Source organism: Erigeron canadensis, chromosome 1 (assembly GCF_010389155.1).
Source record: "Erigeron canadensis isolate Cc75 chromosome 1, C_canadensis_v1, whole genome shotgun sequence".
Taxonomy (NCBI): domain Eukaryota; kingdom Viridiplantae; phylum Streptophyta; class Magnoliopsida; order Asterales; family Asteraceae; genus Erigeron; species Erigeron canadensis.
In genome coordinates, this window is record NC_057761.1 from 1,262,695 (window position 1) to 1,279,933 (window position 17,239).

At 32.3% G+C, this 17,239-nt stretch overlaps 1 protein-coding gene across 2 annotated transcripts; it reads right to left on the reverse strand.

Annotated features, from left to right (window-relative positions):
• Positions 1–1,563: 1,563 nt before the first annotated feature.
• On the reverse strand, positions 1,564–5,246 carry LOC122597082 (transcription factor ABORTED MICROSPORES-like). Of its 2 annotated transcripts, none has more exons than XM_043769721.1 (9): positions 5,066–5,246; positions 4,803–4,976; positions 4,666–4,714; positions 4,204–4,272; positions 3,927–4,119; positions 3,148–3,293; positions 2,934–3,065; positions 1,991–2,167; positions 1,564–1,916 (listed from the first exon to the last, which is right to left on the reverse strand). In XM_043769721.1, the coding sequence occupies exons 1-9, from the start codon at positions 5,164–5,166 to the stop codon at positions 1,851–1,853; spliced, it is 1,107 nt and encodes a 368-aa protein (XP_043625656.1). In that variant the 5' UTR covers positions 5,167–5,246; the 3' UTR covers positions 1,564–1,850. The 2 variants fall into 2 exon arrangements, with proteins under 2 accessions (XP_043625656.1, XP_043625652.1); XM_043769717.1 differs by having other exon boundaries at positions 3,861–4,119.
• Between the last annotated feature and the right edge of the window lie 11,993 nt (positions 5,247–17,239).

Here is a 17,239-nt window from a genome sequence, read left to right on the forward strand (position 1 = left end):
TTAGTATATAGGTAATAGGTCAAGGAAAAAGTCTAGAAAGATCTAACAAAGAAGGGGTTGTTTCAAATTTTACTGTATAAAAAAAAAAAAAAGAAAGAAAGAACAGAAAACGAGACCATTAAAACACCGGCCGGTTACCTACCGCATATTTATATGCAAGGCTGGCAAATCGTGTCTTAACAGATTCGGTGCGCACAAAATTCTCAGCTTTCAAACATGAAAATGACTCATTTAACACTTGCCTTTGATGATTTAAGTTTGACAGTTATTCGTTTTATGTATCAAAAAAGTTAAATGTTGAACTTTAAAATATTAAAAATAATTATTTTTAAAAATAGGAAAAGTTGCATAATACATTTTTTACTTAACAGGTACTTTAACAGGTGTTAACAGGTACCCAATTACCATATATGTACTACCTGTATTTTTATGTGTATCTCGTCTTTATTATTTGAATATAACATATATACTAGCACTTGTTAGATATGTACGTAGTTTCACTTGCAAACCCATACGCTTAACACTTCAACTTGTTTCTGAAAGACAGCTATATTCCTATCCTTCTACTTGACAACTCTTCTTTTTCTTCCAACATCCATGCTATCTATCCACTTACACAAATTGATGATGGTAATTGCAACATCAATTCACCAACATCAATAATTCTCCTTTCTTTTCTTCTAGTAATTTTCACAATACTACATTTATTTTGTATGTTGTATATACATACAACACTTCACTCACTTTTATGCTTCAGAAAACTTTTCTTTTCTTTTTCTTATAAGGAGCACGGTACCTCTAATGTTATCTATCACCAGATATATACAACACATTACAACTAAACTAGACTTAGAGGGTCCCCAAGTTTACAAATGACATATACTAACTCTCTTCTAACTTTGCACTCTATACAATGACAGTATGACACTATCACCAATTCACCATAAAACTATACACATTTACAGTATCTTAAATTCTGCAACTAAGTATTGTCTTCAATCTATCCCAATAACTGCCAAAGTCTTATTCCAAAAACCATCTTCGTGACCGATTCACTTTGTTTATAGCCAGTCTATCATATTTCCCTTAGAAACAACCGTTTCCAAACTGAACAAAACAACACAACCTGTAAAATACAAATACGCATACCAAAATACCATGCTTCAAATACCTTTGAATACTAATGAAACTTTCTTAAGCCTCTGGCATAATCGTGTCTATTGTTCCATCTATCCGCTTTGTGACTAGTATGCACTACTGGCAAATCGTAACATGACACATTACCTTTTCTGCATCTAATAACAATGGGATATATCGCCCTTTTCCCACAAATCGTCAAGAACAATTTGGAACACCGAAAAACCGTCATAACCTACTTGCCATCCCCCACTATACACAGGTATTCAAATTAACCACACCTATTCAAATTGTATAACTCCGAACAATTTTTTGTTCACATAAACAGCTTCCTTAAGCTATGTACACACATGTAGTCGACTTATATGAACAAACACATATATTTACACGTGTATGCACATACATATAGATCAACAGAATCAGATATTAGTGAAACACTTCCGTAAATGGGAGGGTCTTATATATTCACCTGGTTATCAGGGTAAGATTCGCCTGAATAAAATTTCATGCAATCCTAATTACTCGTGCCATGTTAATACACTACATAGTAATTCTATTTTACCACTATAATTGTAGTGTTGATGTTCTTGGTTCTAATACTTCAAAAAACCAAGTATCCCAAAATCTTGGCTTAGACACTACACCAACATCCACAAGTGACCGTAAGTATAAACTACAGGATCAAGAGCCTCTTATCTAGCTTTGATCAAGTTTCAAAGACGCCAACAGGTAAGCAACGAGTCTTTTAAACTGTTGGCCACCACCCCCTTCCCTTTAACCTACAAAAACAAGTAAGCAGTGTAAGGATGCAACACTAACAAGATGTACGGAAAACATGTAGATTAAATCTTACCTCAACATTTAGAATGTTCAACATACGATCATTGCAAGTGGTTATATTGGCATCAATTACTTGCAGTCCCAAGGAATCAAGAGTCTCCATGATCTTTAGAAACCTACTGGGCCTGTGGCTGCAAATCAGTTTAAGCAAGAGCTCCTGAGCACCAATTTTGTGGACTTCGACTTCCACCTTAATAAACAAAGAGCTGAAGCTCAGACGTATAGATGAAAATATAAATTGCCGAGGGCTAAGAGGTGCAGTCGCCCATCTCTAATTTTATGGTTGATTTAGGTAATTATATTTTTTTGTAATATAGGAATATATATATATATATTCATATTAAACTTCACTACACCACTACTTCCTCTTGCCTGGAAGAATCTACATAGTGCAGCGGCGCCAGCCAGCCCTACTGAGGCCCTGATTTATGACAGGTTAATGCTAAAAGTGGAGGTTGCGAATTTTGGCCAAATCACTTATTAGAGGGTCAATTTGAGATATGTTTTATCTCTGATGAGCGAAAGTCACGAACAAAAGTATCACCTTATTGATCTGCATTAATTAACAAGCAAAGGCCTCCTAAACCAATTTATCAAGCAAAACTATATTATTATATTGTTTGTAATCATATTCGACTTTCTAATTATTTATTGAGGAAAAATTAGGATACACTATGTAATGGGCCAACTCGACCAAATATCAAACAGAATACGGGGATGACCCATTACCCAAGCCTGTCACTAACTTAAACCAGATACGTCAATTTTCTGATCAGTTTAGAGTATTATTGGAAACCTCCTGCTTTTAAATGTTTCAATTTTAGTTAAGTTCATGCTTTTAGAATGTTACATTAAATATGCACCTCAGTTTGTTAATTAGCGGTAGGTGAAATTCAACTTAGCTCTTTAGAAGGCATCTTAATAGAGCTACCATACAGTCTTTTCTGTTTACAAACCTCCATTTCATCATCATTCACCTTGTCAGCTTGTTCTTCCAGTTCCTTAAGCTCATCTTGAAGTTCCTCCACATTCTTCTGCAAGTCTCTGATGTATTCAAATGCATCTACAAGTATTGAAGCTTTATCCATCTGCTCAAATAATCAGAGCATACGTGTCAAGATGAATAAACCACTAATTCGATAAAAACTATAGAAGACAAAATAACTGAACCTTTGAAATTTTGGGGACTAAAGCACGTAGAGCATAAAGAGCATCATTGATTCGTTTCCTTCTCTTTCTTTCAGCAATAAGATTGTTTGACCTGGGTTTTTCTTTCACTTTCTTGCGTTTCACCATCATAACTTCTGTTCCATCACCTGAAATTCCATAATCCAATTAGAGACTGGAAATTTAAACCCAATTACCTAAACATCTAAGTAGATGTTTACTTGTTTAGGCAACAAAACTACACTTAAGAATCATCAGGCAACTTTAATTTGTGTGAACAAATATATATAATAAAAACAAGAAAGATCTTCTCCGTTAGAATACAAACCAGAACTCTTAACTTGCTGCTACAATCATATGCTAATCAACCAACTAAATAAATTTGGTTAAACAAAAATAAGTATAGGCCTTATCCAACTACTAAAGGTTTATGCACTGCCACATTTTGCTTTTCGGTTCTAGGCGGTTTTGGCAGCCAAGAAACTGATCGAAACAGTACCGATATCATAACTTCGGTACGATATTCAGTTACCCCATTGGATGGTATGGATTCAGTACCAAAAAATTATCCCTATATCTAAGACAAAGAGTCATGTAGCTAACTGGCAGACAGGTCAAAATCCTTCAAAATGTATTCAAGCGCTTTCACCTCTTAAATGTATATTCAAAGTACTGTTTCTAAAATATAACCCCCTTTGACCTCTTATCCAACTTACCTAACCCACCAATCTTGCTATCACTTAGCCCATGAGAGAAGTCCACAGAATGAGGATGATTTGAACCTGATGGGGACCCTTGGATTTCAGGATATATAACTGATAGTGGAACCGGGTTAACGGGCTCTTGTGTGGTAGCACTATCATGGTAAGGATGAGAATTCAGATTCGTTTTCAGGTCTTCTTTATAGAAACCATGATCCACAATGTCACCCAGGCATCCAATAAAGGTTTCTATCATCCTTTGATCAGCAGGAACCTAATTATCCAAACCATCGATATAGTTTTAGCTTTTCAAATTGATCTAAAACTTCTTGCAATGATATAATTACCCGAGACTCACATGTTTTGATCTAAAGAGCTCAATTAGACCACCATCAACAGGCATTATAAGTTGAGTGCCACTTATATCCTGTTTCATAAACAAACCCCAAAGAAAAATTTAATCACTTATGTTAATAACTTTGCTACTGAATACGTAAAACCTCAACAGTATCAAACTTCCACAAATATATAAGTAACACCCAATACAGTCTTCGAGGGGTTATGGGTCTCAATACCATCTACGACGTGTATTGGGAGGTTGGAATATAGACAAACTTATCCCTACTTAAGATAGAGAGGCTGCTTTCAGGCTTTACCTGAAGTAACAAAAAAAAAAAATTCCAGGCTTGCAATGAGTAGGGATCGAACTCATGACATGTCTCCAAAGACAAAGGTGTTTACCACTTGATCCGATCCTGACTTGTTAAAATACAAATACTGTATATATGTATACAACAATACACAAACAAAGCATGCTTACATTACTTAGCCAAAAAGGTTGTTTAGACATAGCAACTTCACCATGAATCCTGGTTTTTTTTTAAAAACTACAATTATATACAAAAATAAACCAAAAGTACAATAACAAAAAATAATAATAATAATAATAACAAATACCCATCATAAAACGGCAAAGAAAAAGGCATAAGAGCAAGTTTTTCACAAGCAGTTGTCCTTATAGAATGTTGAATGTAAGTATCTTTGCAAATGAAAGTATTATATAGTTCCATTTCCACTTTGACATTTTCACAAACACTTCCAATGCAACAACATCCAACCATCTCAATATACCTGCAAAATTTTGCAAAATTTAGTCCAGCCCATGTAATTAACTAAACAAAGAATAACTAATTAGTAAATTAATGAAATAATAATAATACCTTGAAGGGTTATCAGTAAACTTCCAAACAATGCAGTAATTCCAAGCTTTGGTTTCTACGAGAGGTCTTAGTAATTCTAATGTGTTGTTTAACAAAACCATGATTATCAGTGTGTGAAATAATACTCGTACTAGATATGACAAGTAAAGTATTTAATGTATAGTTATTTTTATGAATCAAATGAATGAAAAAATATATATTGATGGAAAAGAATCATATAAAGGGGCCCAGTGTCAAGGAGAGAACGAAAAAGGGAGAAGAAATTTGTTAGGAATAACAGAATTGGAAAGAGATTGTGTATTGGCAAAGAGGTGATATTGCCATCTTGTCTCATATATTTTTATCAATTTATTTTTAGCTATATCATAAATAAAAAAAAAAATTTAAAATGACACATACATTATTCGTGAGGATGAAATAAATTGTAGTTAAAATAAATTAATTATCGAAACTAAATTATAATAAATAATAATAATAAATATAATATATGTTTATTCAAAGTGTTGGATTTACCTTAAACTTTTACAATCACATCAAAATCGGAACTTGAACAATTGACGGCAAATAATATAAGCAATAGAAGTTGAATAATTGAAAAAGAAAAAAAACAATTTTATTAATGAGGAAACGATCAATCAAATAAAGTTATAATGTGTTAGGTCAAACGTTAGAGTTTAATTCTAAATCTAATAAGAAATTGAATATGTATACAATTAAAAAAACTAATTTATAAAATAAAAGACACGTGTCAATTAAAGAGTAAGTCACATGTCATTTTAAGAACATATCTATTCTGTTTTAGTTTATTGGTAGATGTTTTGATCAATTTATTTATTAAAACAGTGTTGTTAGTTAGTGTATTAAAAAATCGTGCAATATATTATAAAGTTATATAGTATCATAAATGCTTATTAAAATACGAGAGAAAGTATCCGCACGTTGCGGTGGTGAGATGGTAGAGGTGATAGGTCATAAAGCGTGATAAGTCATAGAGTGTGATAGGTCATATGAGGTGATAGGTTCTAGAGTGTGCTAGCCAAATACCTTAGTCGTACTGGCTCCGCCCCCAGATTTAAAAATTCTTCAAAAGTATATCAAATGACCTTTCTAATGAAATAGCATGAAATTTTAAAAACACCCATAAAATTTTTATAATTTATCGATGTACGGTTTTTGAGATAAAGGATTTTAATAAATTAAATGAATAAAATGATTTATGAGTGAGAAAAAAAATGAGTGGTTGAAATTTGATTAAAGAGATGAAAATGAGTAGCTGGGATTTTTCTCTAAGGATATTATAGTTAAAAAAAATCTAACAGGAACAAATATTTTATAATGTAGTAAAGATAGAAATATATTACGAATATCATCTTTCATTTACAAACGGTTCGAAAATGACATTTGTTTGTTGTGTTTTTAGTTTCTTCCATAAATTTTTTAATAACTTTTGATATTACAAACTAATGTTATATTCGATCTTTCTAGGTAATAAACTAATACTCGTAATATATATCAAGAAAGAATTGAATTTATTACTGTTTATAATAATTTATCGGACGTATAGTCGCGTGATGCGACGACAATAGTGGTAATGACGACGGTGTGACAGCAGCAGTGGTGGAGGTGATATGCGGTGTTGACGGTGTAGTGGTAAATGTAAAGTTATTTAATGTAAAGTGGTTACCGGGTTATTATTATTATTTAAGAGTGAACGATTTATGTTGTAAATATTTTCATTAATGGTATATTAATATACGAGTATATATTAAATGAGATGCTTAAATTAATGAATAAAGAAAAGAGATAATATAGTTATTTCAAAGTCTAAATTATTTAAAAAGATGAAGGATAATTTGTTTTATATAGGAACAAACATAAGCATATTTGATAAGTAAAACATTATATGAGTTAATTTTTATCATAATTAGGTTATATCAATTAAATTAATATTGTTAATATGTTATTCAAGTGAAACATGTTAATTAATGAATAAATTAAATAAAGAAATGTTTAATTTAAAACATTAGATATTAACTTTTTAAAGCTTAAATATAAAAAATGAAACTGATTAAAATATTAAGCATATAAGTTTATATGGAAAAAAAAGGACAGATATATAACTTTATGTTTTAGTTTTATTATAAAAAAAAATGGGGTGAGAATCAAACTCAACCCTTCAAGCCAAATATAAAGAGAACCCTTCAAGTCAAAGATAAAGAAACAAAACCATTCCATCAACACTGTCGTATGATCTTTATAACCTACGAGAGACCGTGCCCGCATGTTGCGCAAGTGAAATATTGGGGTTGATAGGTTAAGTCATAAAGTATGATAGTCAAATGCCTTAGTCGTGAGGCTCCGCCCTCATACTTAAAATTTCGTCGAAAGTATATAAAATGACATCTCTAATAAAAGAGCATGAAATTTTAAGAACAATTATACAATTTTTATAATTTATCGATATACGGTTTTTGAGATAAAAGATTTTAGAATGAATTAGATGAGTAAAATGATTTATGGAGGAGAAAGAACAAAAAATAAGCGCTTGAGATTTGAGGAGAGGGAAAAATGAATGGTTGAGATTTAAGAGTATTATAGGTATATTAGTTAGAGATGTTTATATTAGTTAATAAAGAATATGAGTAATTTAGGTAGTTTAGTTACTTAATTGAGATTTGAAAAAAGGCAAAAATGCTTTATTGAATACGAGAGATAGTGTCTGCGCGTTGCGGCGGGGAGATGGTAGGGGTAATAGGTCAAGTCATAGAATATGATAGTCAAATGTCTTAGCCGTACGGGCTCCGCCCTCGAATTTAAAAATTCGTCGAAAGTATATCGAATGACATCTCTAATAAAAGAGCATGAAATTTTAAGAACACCCATACAATTTTTATAATTTATCGATATACGGTTTTTGAGATAAATATTTTTGAATGAATTAAAGAAATAAAATGATTTATGGATGAGAGAAAAAAAATGAGTGGTGAAGATTTAAGGTTATTATAGGTATATTAGGTAGAAATATTTAAATTAATTAATAAAGAATTGGGGTGTTTTGGGTAGTTCAAATCATCTTTTCTTAAAAAAAACAAAAACAAAATGTTTTATAAGATAGTATTAGATTATCTATCTCTAACTATATATAAAAGAGAAACCTTAATTCATAATTAGAAAAGTATGGACCCTTAGATGAAGTTCAACATTTAATTAGAGTCATTAGATTAAATGATGATGTCATATACCTTTTTAAACTTTTTTAGATTTAATTTTATTTTAATGAATTTAAATTCTTATTATATCCTTATTTAAGTTTGTAGACATTAATAAATAATGATTTTAATGATTTAATTATGAAAACTAATAACTTTATTTTTAAAATTGATTTTTAATTTTTTTTACAATAAAGTTTTTTTTTTAAATGTAATACATTGTTTATTAAATTATAATTTTATATAAGATTTTTATTGTATAACGAATAATATTTGGTTATAAAAAATTTTGTATAGGATTTTATCATATAACGTTTTTATGAAATCAATGTTTTGAAAACCGGACTGGATGTTTTTGCTTTCATCTTCACCATTCAAATTAAATCAATATTTAATCTCAACAATTGAAAATAAAAGACATAATTTATGAATGAAGGTGTTATATTAAAAATTTAAAACATGTATTTAATAAGAATGAGAATAAAACATGTATTAACTATTGATGAGAATTAAAAAACAAGAATAAGGCTAATATTTCATTTACACGTTGTTGATTTATAAAGTTGAAGTTCAGCTTATATTTAGAAATGTTATATATAATTTCACGCAATAATATGTGAAAGCATCGCTTTATATATGAAATGTTCATTGTGCAAGTACATAATTTTGAACAAATATAAGTTTTTATAGGGGCTTATAATGTATTATATGTTTTTTTAACAAATTAACAAATAGTTTTTATATTACAAATAAGAAATCAAAAATATATGTGATACAGACATTAGGAAATAATGTATTATGTGTTTTTTTAACAAATTAACATATAGTTTTTATATTACAAATAGGAAATCAAAAATATATGTGATACAAACATTAGGAAATGAAATTTATGTTCATTAACATCACAATTAAAACAGTTTCACCATTTTGATTGGATTATTCTTTTATTATAAAAATGAGTAAATATTACAACCATTGAAACGAATTAGACAAATTTGATAAAATCCCTTCTTGGTGAAACAAATTTATTTTAAAAGATAATTATTAAGAAAAATGCACGCTAAATTTTAAAAAATATATATTTGGTTAAAAGCTATAAGTAATAATCAAATAAATACTTCCAAAATTTGGTATAATTTTTTTTTTCATATCAACTGTAAAAACTCCATGTTAATTTTTAAAAAATCCTTTTTGATATTTACATATATAAATATTGTTATCATAGCTAGAAAAAATTATCTAATGGATACTTTAAAAACACTATTAAAAAAGTGTTGCGGTATATAATGAAGTGTTGTATTATTTAAGAAAAGTGTTATATTATCTAAAAAAAAGTGAACTCGAACTAACATCAAAGTGGGGGTGCAAATTACAACCCAAACTTGTCAACTTGAATCCAACCACCAACCTTGAAAAAATCGGGTTGACGGGTTAAATTGGTGTGTGGGTTGATTTCATGTCATTGGTGGGTTGGTAGGTTTGCGGGTTCATGTCAAACTGTTTATGAGTTGTCAGGTGTGGTGTATTGGCTAAGAACTTTGATCTTAGTAGACAAGAACTTTACGATTGACCTAATCCCTGTCGAGATTAGTAGCTTTGACGTTATCGTGGGAATGGATTGGCTATCCAAACACCACGCGACTATTTGTTGTCACGAGAAATCAGTTCATATACCGCTTCAGAACAACGAGATCTTGATCGTACAAGGCGATAAGTCCACGAACGAACTTAAAATCATCTCAGCCATGAAGTTCCGTAAGTACTTAGACAAGAAAGATCATCTTGTGTACCTAGATCATGTCATTGATAAAAGTGCTAAAGAACTAAAAGTTCAAGACATCCCCATTGTTCGGGACTTCCCAGATGTCTTTCCTGACGACTTACCAGGCATCCCACCTGTTAGACAAGTCGAGTTCAATATTGATCTTGTTCCCGGTGCAGCACCAGTCGCTAAAGCACCGTATCGTTTAGCTCCTCCTGAAATGCAAGAACTGTCCAATCAATTACAAGAACTTTTGAGCAAAGGCTTTATTCGTCCTAGTTCATCCCCTTGGGGAGCACCGATCTTGTTCGTTAAAAAGAAAGATGGCTCAATAAGAATGTGCATAGACTATCGTGAACTGAACAAACTAACCGTTAAGAACCGGTATCCTCTACCTCGCATAGACGATCTGTTTGATCAATTGCGAGGTGCCTCGTACTTTTCTAAGATTGATCTACGTTCGGGTTATCACCAGATTCGTGTTCAAGATGGTGATGTCCCAAAGACAGCTTTTCGTACTCGTTATGGCCATTACGAATTTCTCGTTATGCCATTTGGTCTGACTAATGCTCCAGCGATCTTTATGGACTTAATGAATCATGTCTGTCGTTCGTTCTTAGACAAATTTGTGATCGTGTTCATTGACGACATACTCGTGTACTCTCGGAACAAGACTGATCATGAGCAACATTTACGTTCTATTCTTCAACTTCTTCGAGAAGAAGAGTTGTACGCTAAGTTCTCTAAGTGCGAGTTCTGGCTTCGCCAAGTACAGTTCCTCGGCCACGTCGTAAATGATCAAGACATTCATGTCGACCCGGCCAAGATTGAAGCCATTAAGAAGTGGGAGGCCCCGAAAGCTCCTACCGAAGTTCGTAGTTTTCTCGGATTAGCTGGTTATTATTGTCGTTTTATCGAGAATTTCTCTAAGATCGCACTACCCTTGACTCAATTGACTCAAAAGACCAAAGACTTTATTTGGGGTGAACAACAAGAACGAGCGTTCCAAACCCTAAAAGACAAACTGTGTGAAGCGCCTGTTCTAGCTTTACCAGAAGGCACCGAAGACTTTGTCGTGTACTGTGACGCTTCACATCAAGGTCTAGGCTGTGTACTGATGCAAAGAGGCAAGGTGATCGCCTACGCATCGAGACAACTCAAAGTGCATGAAAAGAACTATACCACCCACGATCTAGAACTTGGACCAGTTGTTTTTGCCCTAAAGATTTGGAGGCACTACTTGTACGGAACTAAATGTACTATCTTTACCGATCATAAGAGCTTGCAGCACGTGTACAACCAGAAAGAACTGAACATGAGGCAAAGGCGTTGGGTGGAATTACTGAGTGATTATGATTGTGAAATTAAGTACCATCCTAGAAAGGTGAATGTAGTAGCTGATGCTTTGAGCAGAAAAGAACGAGTCAAAATCTTATCCATTAAAGAGGCAGATCGTAGAGACTTAAGACAACTTGTGATCGAAGGCCAAGAGATCGGCTTGAGATCAAAAGACAGCATAAAGGTAGAGCGGTTAGGTCCAATCGCTCAAGAGCTTGAAGTTGATGATGAAGGAGTCAGGAAGTTCAAGAACCGAGTTTGGATCCCTGCAGTCAATGGTGTTCGAGAGATCATCATGCAGGAAGCTCACAATTGAAAGTACTCGATTCATCCGGGCGCAGACAAAATGTACAAGAACTTGAAACTAGACTACTGGTGGCCTGGGATGAAGAAAGAGATCTTCGAGTACGTCAGCAGATGTCTGACATGTTCTAAAGTCAAGATCGAACATCAGAAACCTTCCGGTTTGTTAAAAAAATTAGAAGTCCCAGTGTGGAAGTGGGAAGATATTACCATGGATTTTATTATGAAATTGCCTCGTACAAAGAAGAATCATAACTCTATTTGAGTTATCGTAGACAGACTGACTAAATCAGCTCGTTTTCTTCCAATTCGTGATGACTACTCACTGGAGAGACTTGCTGAGATCTATATAGACGATATTGTGACCAAGTACGGTGTCCCTTTATCGATTGTGTCCGATCGAGATCCACGCTTCACGTCCGACTTTTGGCAGTCACTTCAAGAAGCATTAGGTACTAGACTTAACTTGAGCACCGCTTATCACCCACAGACGGACGGGCAAAGCGAGCGTACTATTCAGACCTTGGAGGACATGCTCCGTTCTTGTGAATTAGAGTTCAGAGGAAGTTGGGATAAACATCTCTCGTTGATCGAGTTCTCGTACAATAACAGCTACCACACTAGTATTCAGTGTGCCCCGTTCGAGGCCTTATATGGTCGTAAGTGCAGATCACCCCTTTGCTGGCTAGACGCCGGTGAAAGAAGCTGGATGAAGCTCCAGTCGTACAGTTCACTATAGACAAAATAACTGTTATCAAAGAAAAGCTTAAGGCTGCTCAAGACAGAAAAAAGTCCTATGCGGACAAACGCCGTAGACCTCTAGAGTTCGAGGTAGGCGATAAAGTTCTATTGAAAGTTTCCCCATGGAAAGGTACTGCCCGGTTCGGCAAGAGAGGCAAGTTGGCGCCTCGGTACTTTGGGCCTTATAAGATCATTAAACGTGTGGGACCAGTAGCGTACAAGCTGGAACTACCGTTAGAACTTGGTAATGTTCATGACACATTTCACGTGTCCAATCTAAAGAAGTGCATGGCTGACGACCCGACCGTCATTCCTGTTAAGGATGTTCATATAGACGAAGGGCTCGAGTTCAATGAAGAGCCCATCGAGATCATTGATAAGGATGCTAAACAGACCAGACAGAGCCGCGTACCACTAGTTCGTATACAATGGAGTGCTAGACACGGGTATAATGATACCTGGGAACGCGAGGACTTCATTAAGAAGAAGTACCCTCACCTTGTTGATCGGCAAGACCCTTAATTTCGAGGACGAAATCCTCCAAGTGGGGGAGGATGTAACAACCGTCTTAGAAATGTTCTTAATAAGTTCTTGAAACGTACTTTCGCCACTAAAACGGCTAGACAGTTCAAATTATCTAAGTTCTTGACGTATTTTAGACCTTAATTATGTGCTTATATGAAGGTCAATTTGATCTTAAATCTTGATTTATATGACGAGTTCATGATTATGTGCAATGAAATATTAAAGTTCGGTTCATAAACATTCATGTTCATGAAAGTTCTAGTTCAATATGTTTACAAATGGTCTTTGCATTTATTAAGTTCATTAAATATGGGAAAGGTTTATATAGGAATAAGATGGAAAACCTAGAGAGAGACAGCCATTCTTCCATCTTCTTCTTCTTTCTTCTTTCTCACTCTAGAAACACATAGTGCAGCCATATTTTCACACACTAAATTCATCTTTTGATTTTGTGTTGTTAAACCAAAATCATTTATACTTTTAGCATCCTTGTGATAATCAAAACATATTTCATGTACTAAAAGTTCATTTAAAACTCTTTTGAGTCAAAACGTTCAAAGAACTTCAAAGGACCAAATCATCAGTTCATCAAGGACACTTCAGTGATTAAATATCACTTGAACTAATATATGTACTTATTTGTGATCAATGTTATGTACTTAGGCATCCATCAAGACGTGCTTGGATTGTGATAGATATAACTTATCTATCTCTGTACTTGTTCTTTGTGCTTGTACTAGATCACTGTGAGTTCACTAATCCCCCTTTCGTACATTTTGTTCAAGTTCTTTATCGGGGACTGAAAAGCATGAAAACTATTTTGTACTAGTACTTATGTTCTTGAACTATCTTACGTACTATTTTATGATCTTGAACTACTTATGATACAATTCTGAAACTGATTTACAGAGTGTTTAAGTCTTGAATGGGCAGGATCTTAAATACATCTATACTACTGTACTTGATCTTTACCATGTTCTAGTTCGTACATGTACTTGTTAAGTTCTTGTTCACTGCTATCAATTCATCTCCCACAGTTCAGGGAATGAACCGTAGGTAATTATGGACAGCGCTGTTTAGGGTAGGCCCACCCTCATTCTCCATAGTTCAGGAGGATGCATATTACTTGTTCTTGTTCATGTCATTGTTCTGACATAGACCTTATTTGAAGTACTTGAGCTATATGAGCATACTATTACATTAAAGTTCAGTTCTGGCCAATCGGTTTAGCAGTGACAACTTATACCTAAAGTTCATTATACGTTCTTGTTCAGTTCATGCCATTATAAAGTACTTATGTTCAACGTACAGTTCTTGACCTAGTTCTTATTGTTATAAAGTACTTATGTTCCACGTACAGATCTTGATCTAGTTCTTGTTATTACAAAGTACATTGGTGCAACGTACAAAACTTATGATCTTGTTCTTATTATACATATATATGTATATGTAAACTAAAAGTACATTATGTGGATCTCACCAACTACTTTTGTAGTTGACCTTTTGAACTTACATGCTTTTCAGGCTAGGCTTATAGATCTTTAGCATAAAAGTCTTCCTCTTTAAGCTCATCTCATTTGGCAATTGTTCGAGCGTACAAGATCAGGAGCTGTGAAGACTTCCCTTGCTAGTTCTGTTCAAGACTTGGTACTTAAAGACAACTTGTTCTGTCTTTTGTTCATTGACTATTCTGAGTACATCTTATGTTCTGTAATAACTATCGTACTTCTGTTCTTTGCTAATGATTAATGGTTGTGTTGGAACTTGTACTGTATGCAATTGTGTTTATCTGTGCATCTCGTATATTCCGTTTTAGCGGGGTGTTACAGGGTTCACAGGTCAAGATTTCATAACCCTGTTCTGATTTTTTGAGGTTGGGTCGAAATTGACAGCCCTAATAAAAAGTATATTTCTCGCAATGTGTAAATGTGCGATACATCGTACATGTATAAATTTATTTCATAAGACCGGGTATTTAAAATCACATATAAATATTAACATATTTTGATTATTGGGTCTACAAAACACAACATATGGACTCTTTTCTAAACACCATCTTGATGACATGATTATTTCTCACCATATTTTAATAAACTAATTTACAACTGCAATTGTATTCTTAATCAATGGTTATAATATTTATTGGATGCTCACTAGTACTTTTATGAATTAATTATCATCTTACATTGTTTAAACAGTAATGAGGGAATACTAGTCCCGGTACCACTACTTGAGTTTCTAAAAACAAAATTCTTATTATTATGTAATTTGCTAGAGCTAAAATAATAGCTTTTTTCGATCCCATTAATAACATTTATTTATCTATTATCTTATAAGTATTACAAGTGACAACTGAAAGAAATTCATATTCATCTACCCAAATGTTTATAAATATACTCATATCTCCCAAATCAATCATTATGTCTAATTTGTTACTCCATCCGTCCCATTATAAGTGTCATACTTTGAATATTAAAAGTCTTTATTTTTAAACATTGATCTTAATTATATTTTTGTATTATATAAAAGTTTATATCATTAAAAAGTATATAAAAAGCACAATCAATCCATATAACTTTTATCAAGTATTATGTAAATATAACTAAAAAAGGGGGTTGGGGTACACTTGGCACCCCTAATCCCCCTCCTTTAGCCTAATCCTCCATCCTTATTAATCCTCTAATTTTTTAATATTAATCTAAATTAATTTACACTTTTTGGTTTTCCATCACCAATTTACACTTTGGCCCCAATCTAAAACAATTAATTTACACTTTTTTGGTTTTCCATCACCAATTTACACTTTAACCCAATTTAAAAATAATTAACTTACACTTAATCACCAATTTACACTTTAACCCAATTTAAAAATAATTAATTATACTTTTTGATTTTCCATCACCAATTTACACTTAAAAATAATTAATTTACACCTTTTGGTTTTTAATCACCAATTTATAACTTCACCCAATTTAAAAATAATTAATTTACACTTTTCAGTTTTATTGGTAATCAATAATATAACTAACGTACGACAAAAAAAAAGAAGAAGTTACGATCAATTACAAAAGGGTTTTTCTTTTTATATACTTTGTACATAATTAATCATTATTATTATTTTTTAACATTAAATTCTTATGTTATTGTTATTATTATTTCTTTTAATTTAGTTTGAAGTTCGTTATGGTTTTTTATTCAAAAATAAAAAATATGACCACATTAGTTTATCTTGAAGATCTTAAGCCAACACATGTTAACCATCATTTACGACTCCGTGTTGTGCATGTATGGACTGTTTCGGAGTGGAACACCCGAAGAAAATCAAAACGTTCGAGATGGTTTTTGTTAATGAATTGGTATGTATTTTTCAAATTATATAATTTACACTTTTAGAATATAAGAAACTGTAAATTTTTTATTTAACTAAAGTTAAAAGAAAATGGTAAACTGGAAATCAATATTTATATAAAGTTAATTTTCGTATGTTTCTTCTTTAGTTTTCGTATTGATTAAGTTGTGATATATGACTTAACTAATCTAAATATTATATATTAAATTTTATTTGTAACCTATATTAACTCTTAGGATTTACGATTATATCTTTCTATAACCTTTTAGGTATAAAGTCTAAATTTGCTATGAGTAGGTTTCTGATTACTTTAATATATTGACTTTGATTATTTTGATATCGTTTTGAAAGTAAATCATTAATAGTGTATACTTAAGATTTACGATTATATCTTTCTATAAGCTTTTAGATAAAAAGCCGAATTTTGCTATGAGTAAGATTATGGTTATTTTAATATATCCACTATGATTATTTTGAATCTGTTTTAAAACTAGCTCATTAATAGTATAATTTTTTAGTTAATGTTATTCTATCCGGGTTAAATGCTATATATTGAGATGGTGTTGAATGTTTTAGTATGATTATTTAGCATGGTGGAACATATCATCATTTTAGTTTGTGTATGAGAGATATACTTCGGATCTTATAAAAAGCATGATATCAATTTTAAATAATACATTTAGATAAAACTCAGTGATCCACGTTATGTTTAGGATCTAACACAATAGGAGATGGCTTTGCAAGGTTTTTTGCTCGACTTTTTTTTTTTATCAACAATTTGTTTCCCTATCTTTTTTGCATTAGCCGATAAAATCATTTGATCGATGTTTGTAATGTCCTTGGTTGGGTTCATCTTTTATCCTGAATAATTTTCCTGGATTTGTATGCAAAGATGTTTATTCGATTCTTATGGTTAATTTGTTTGGGGTTTATTTTTTAAAAATGGA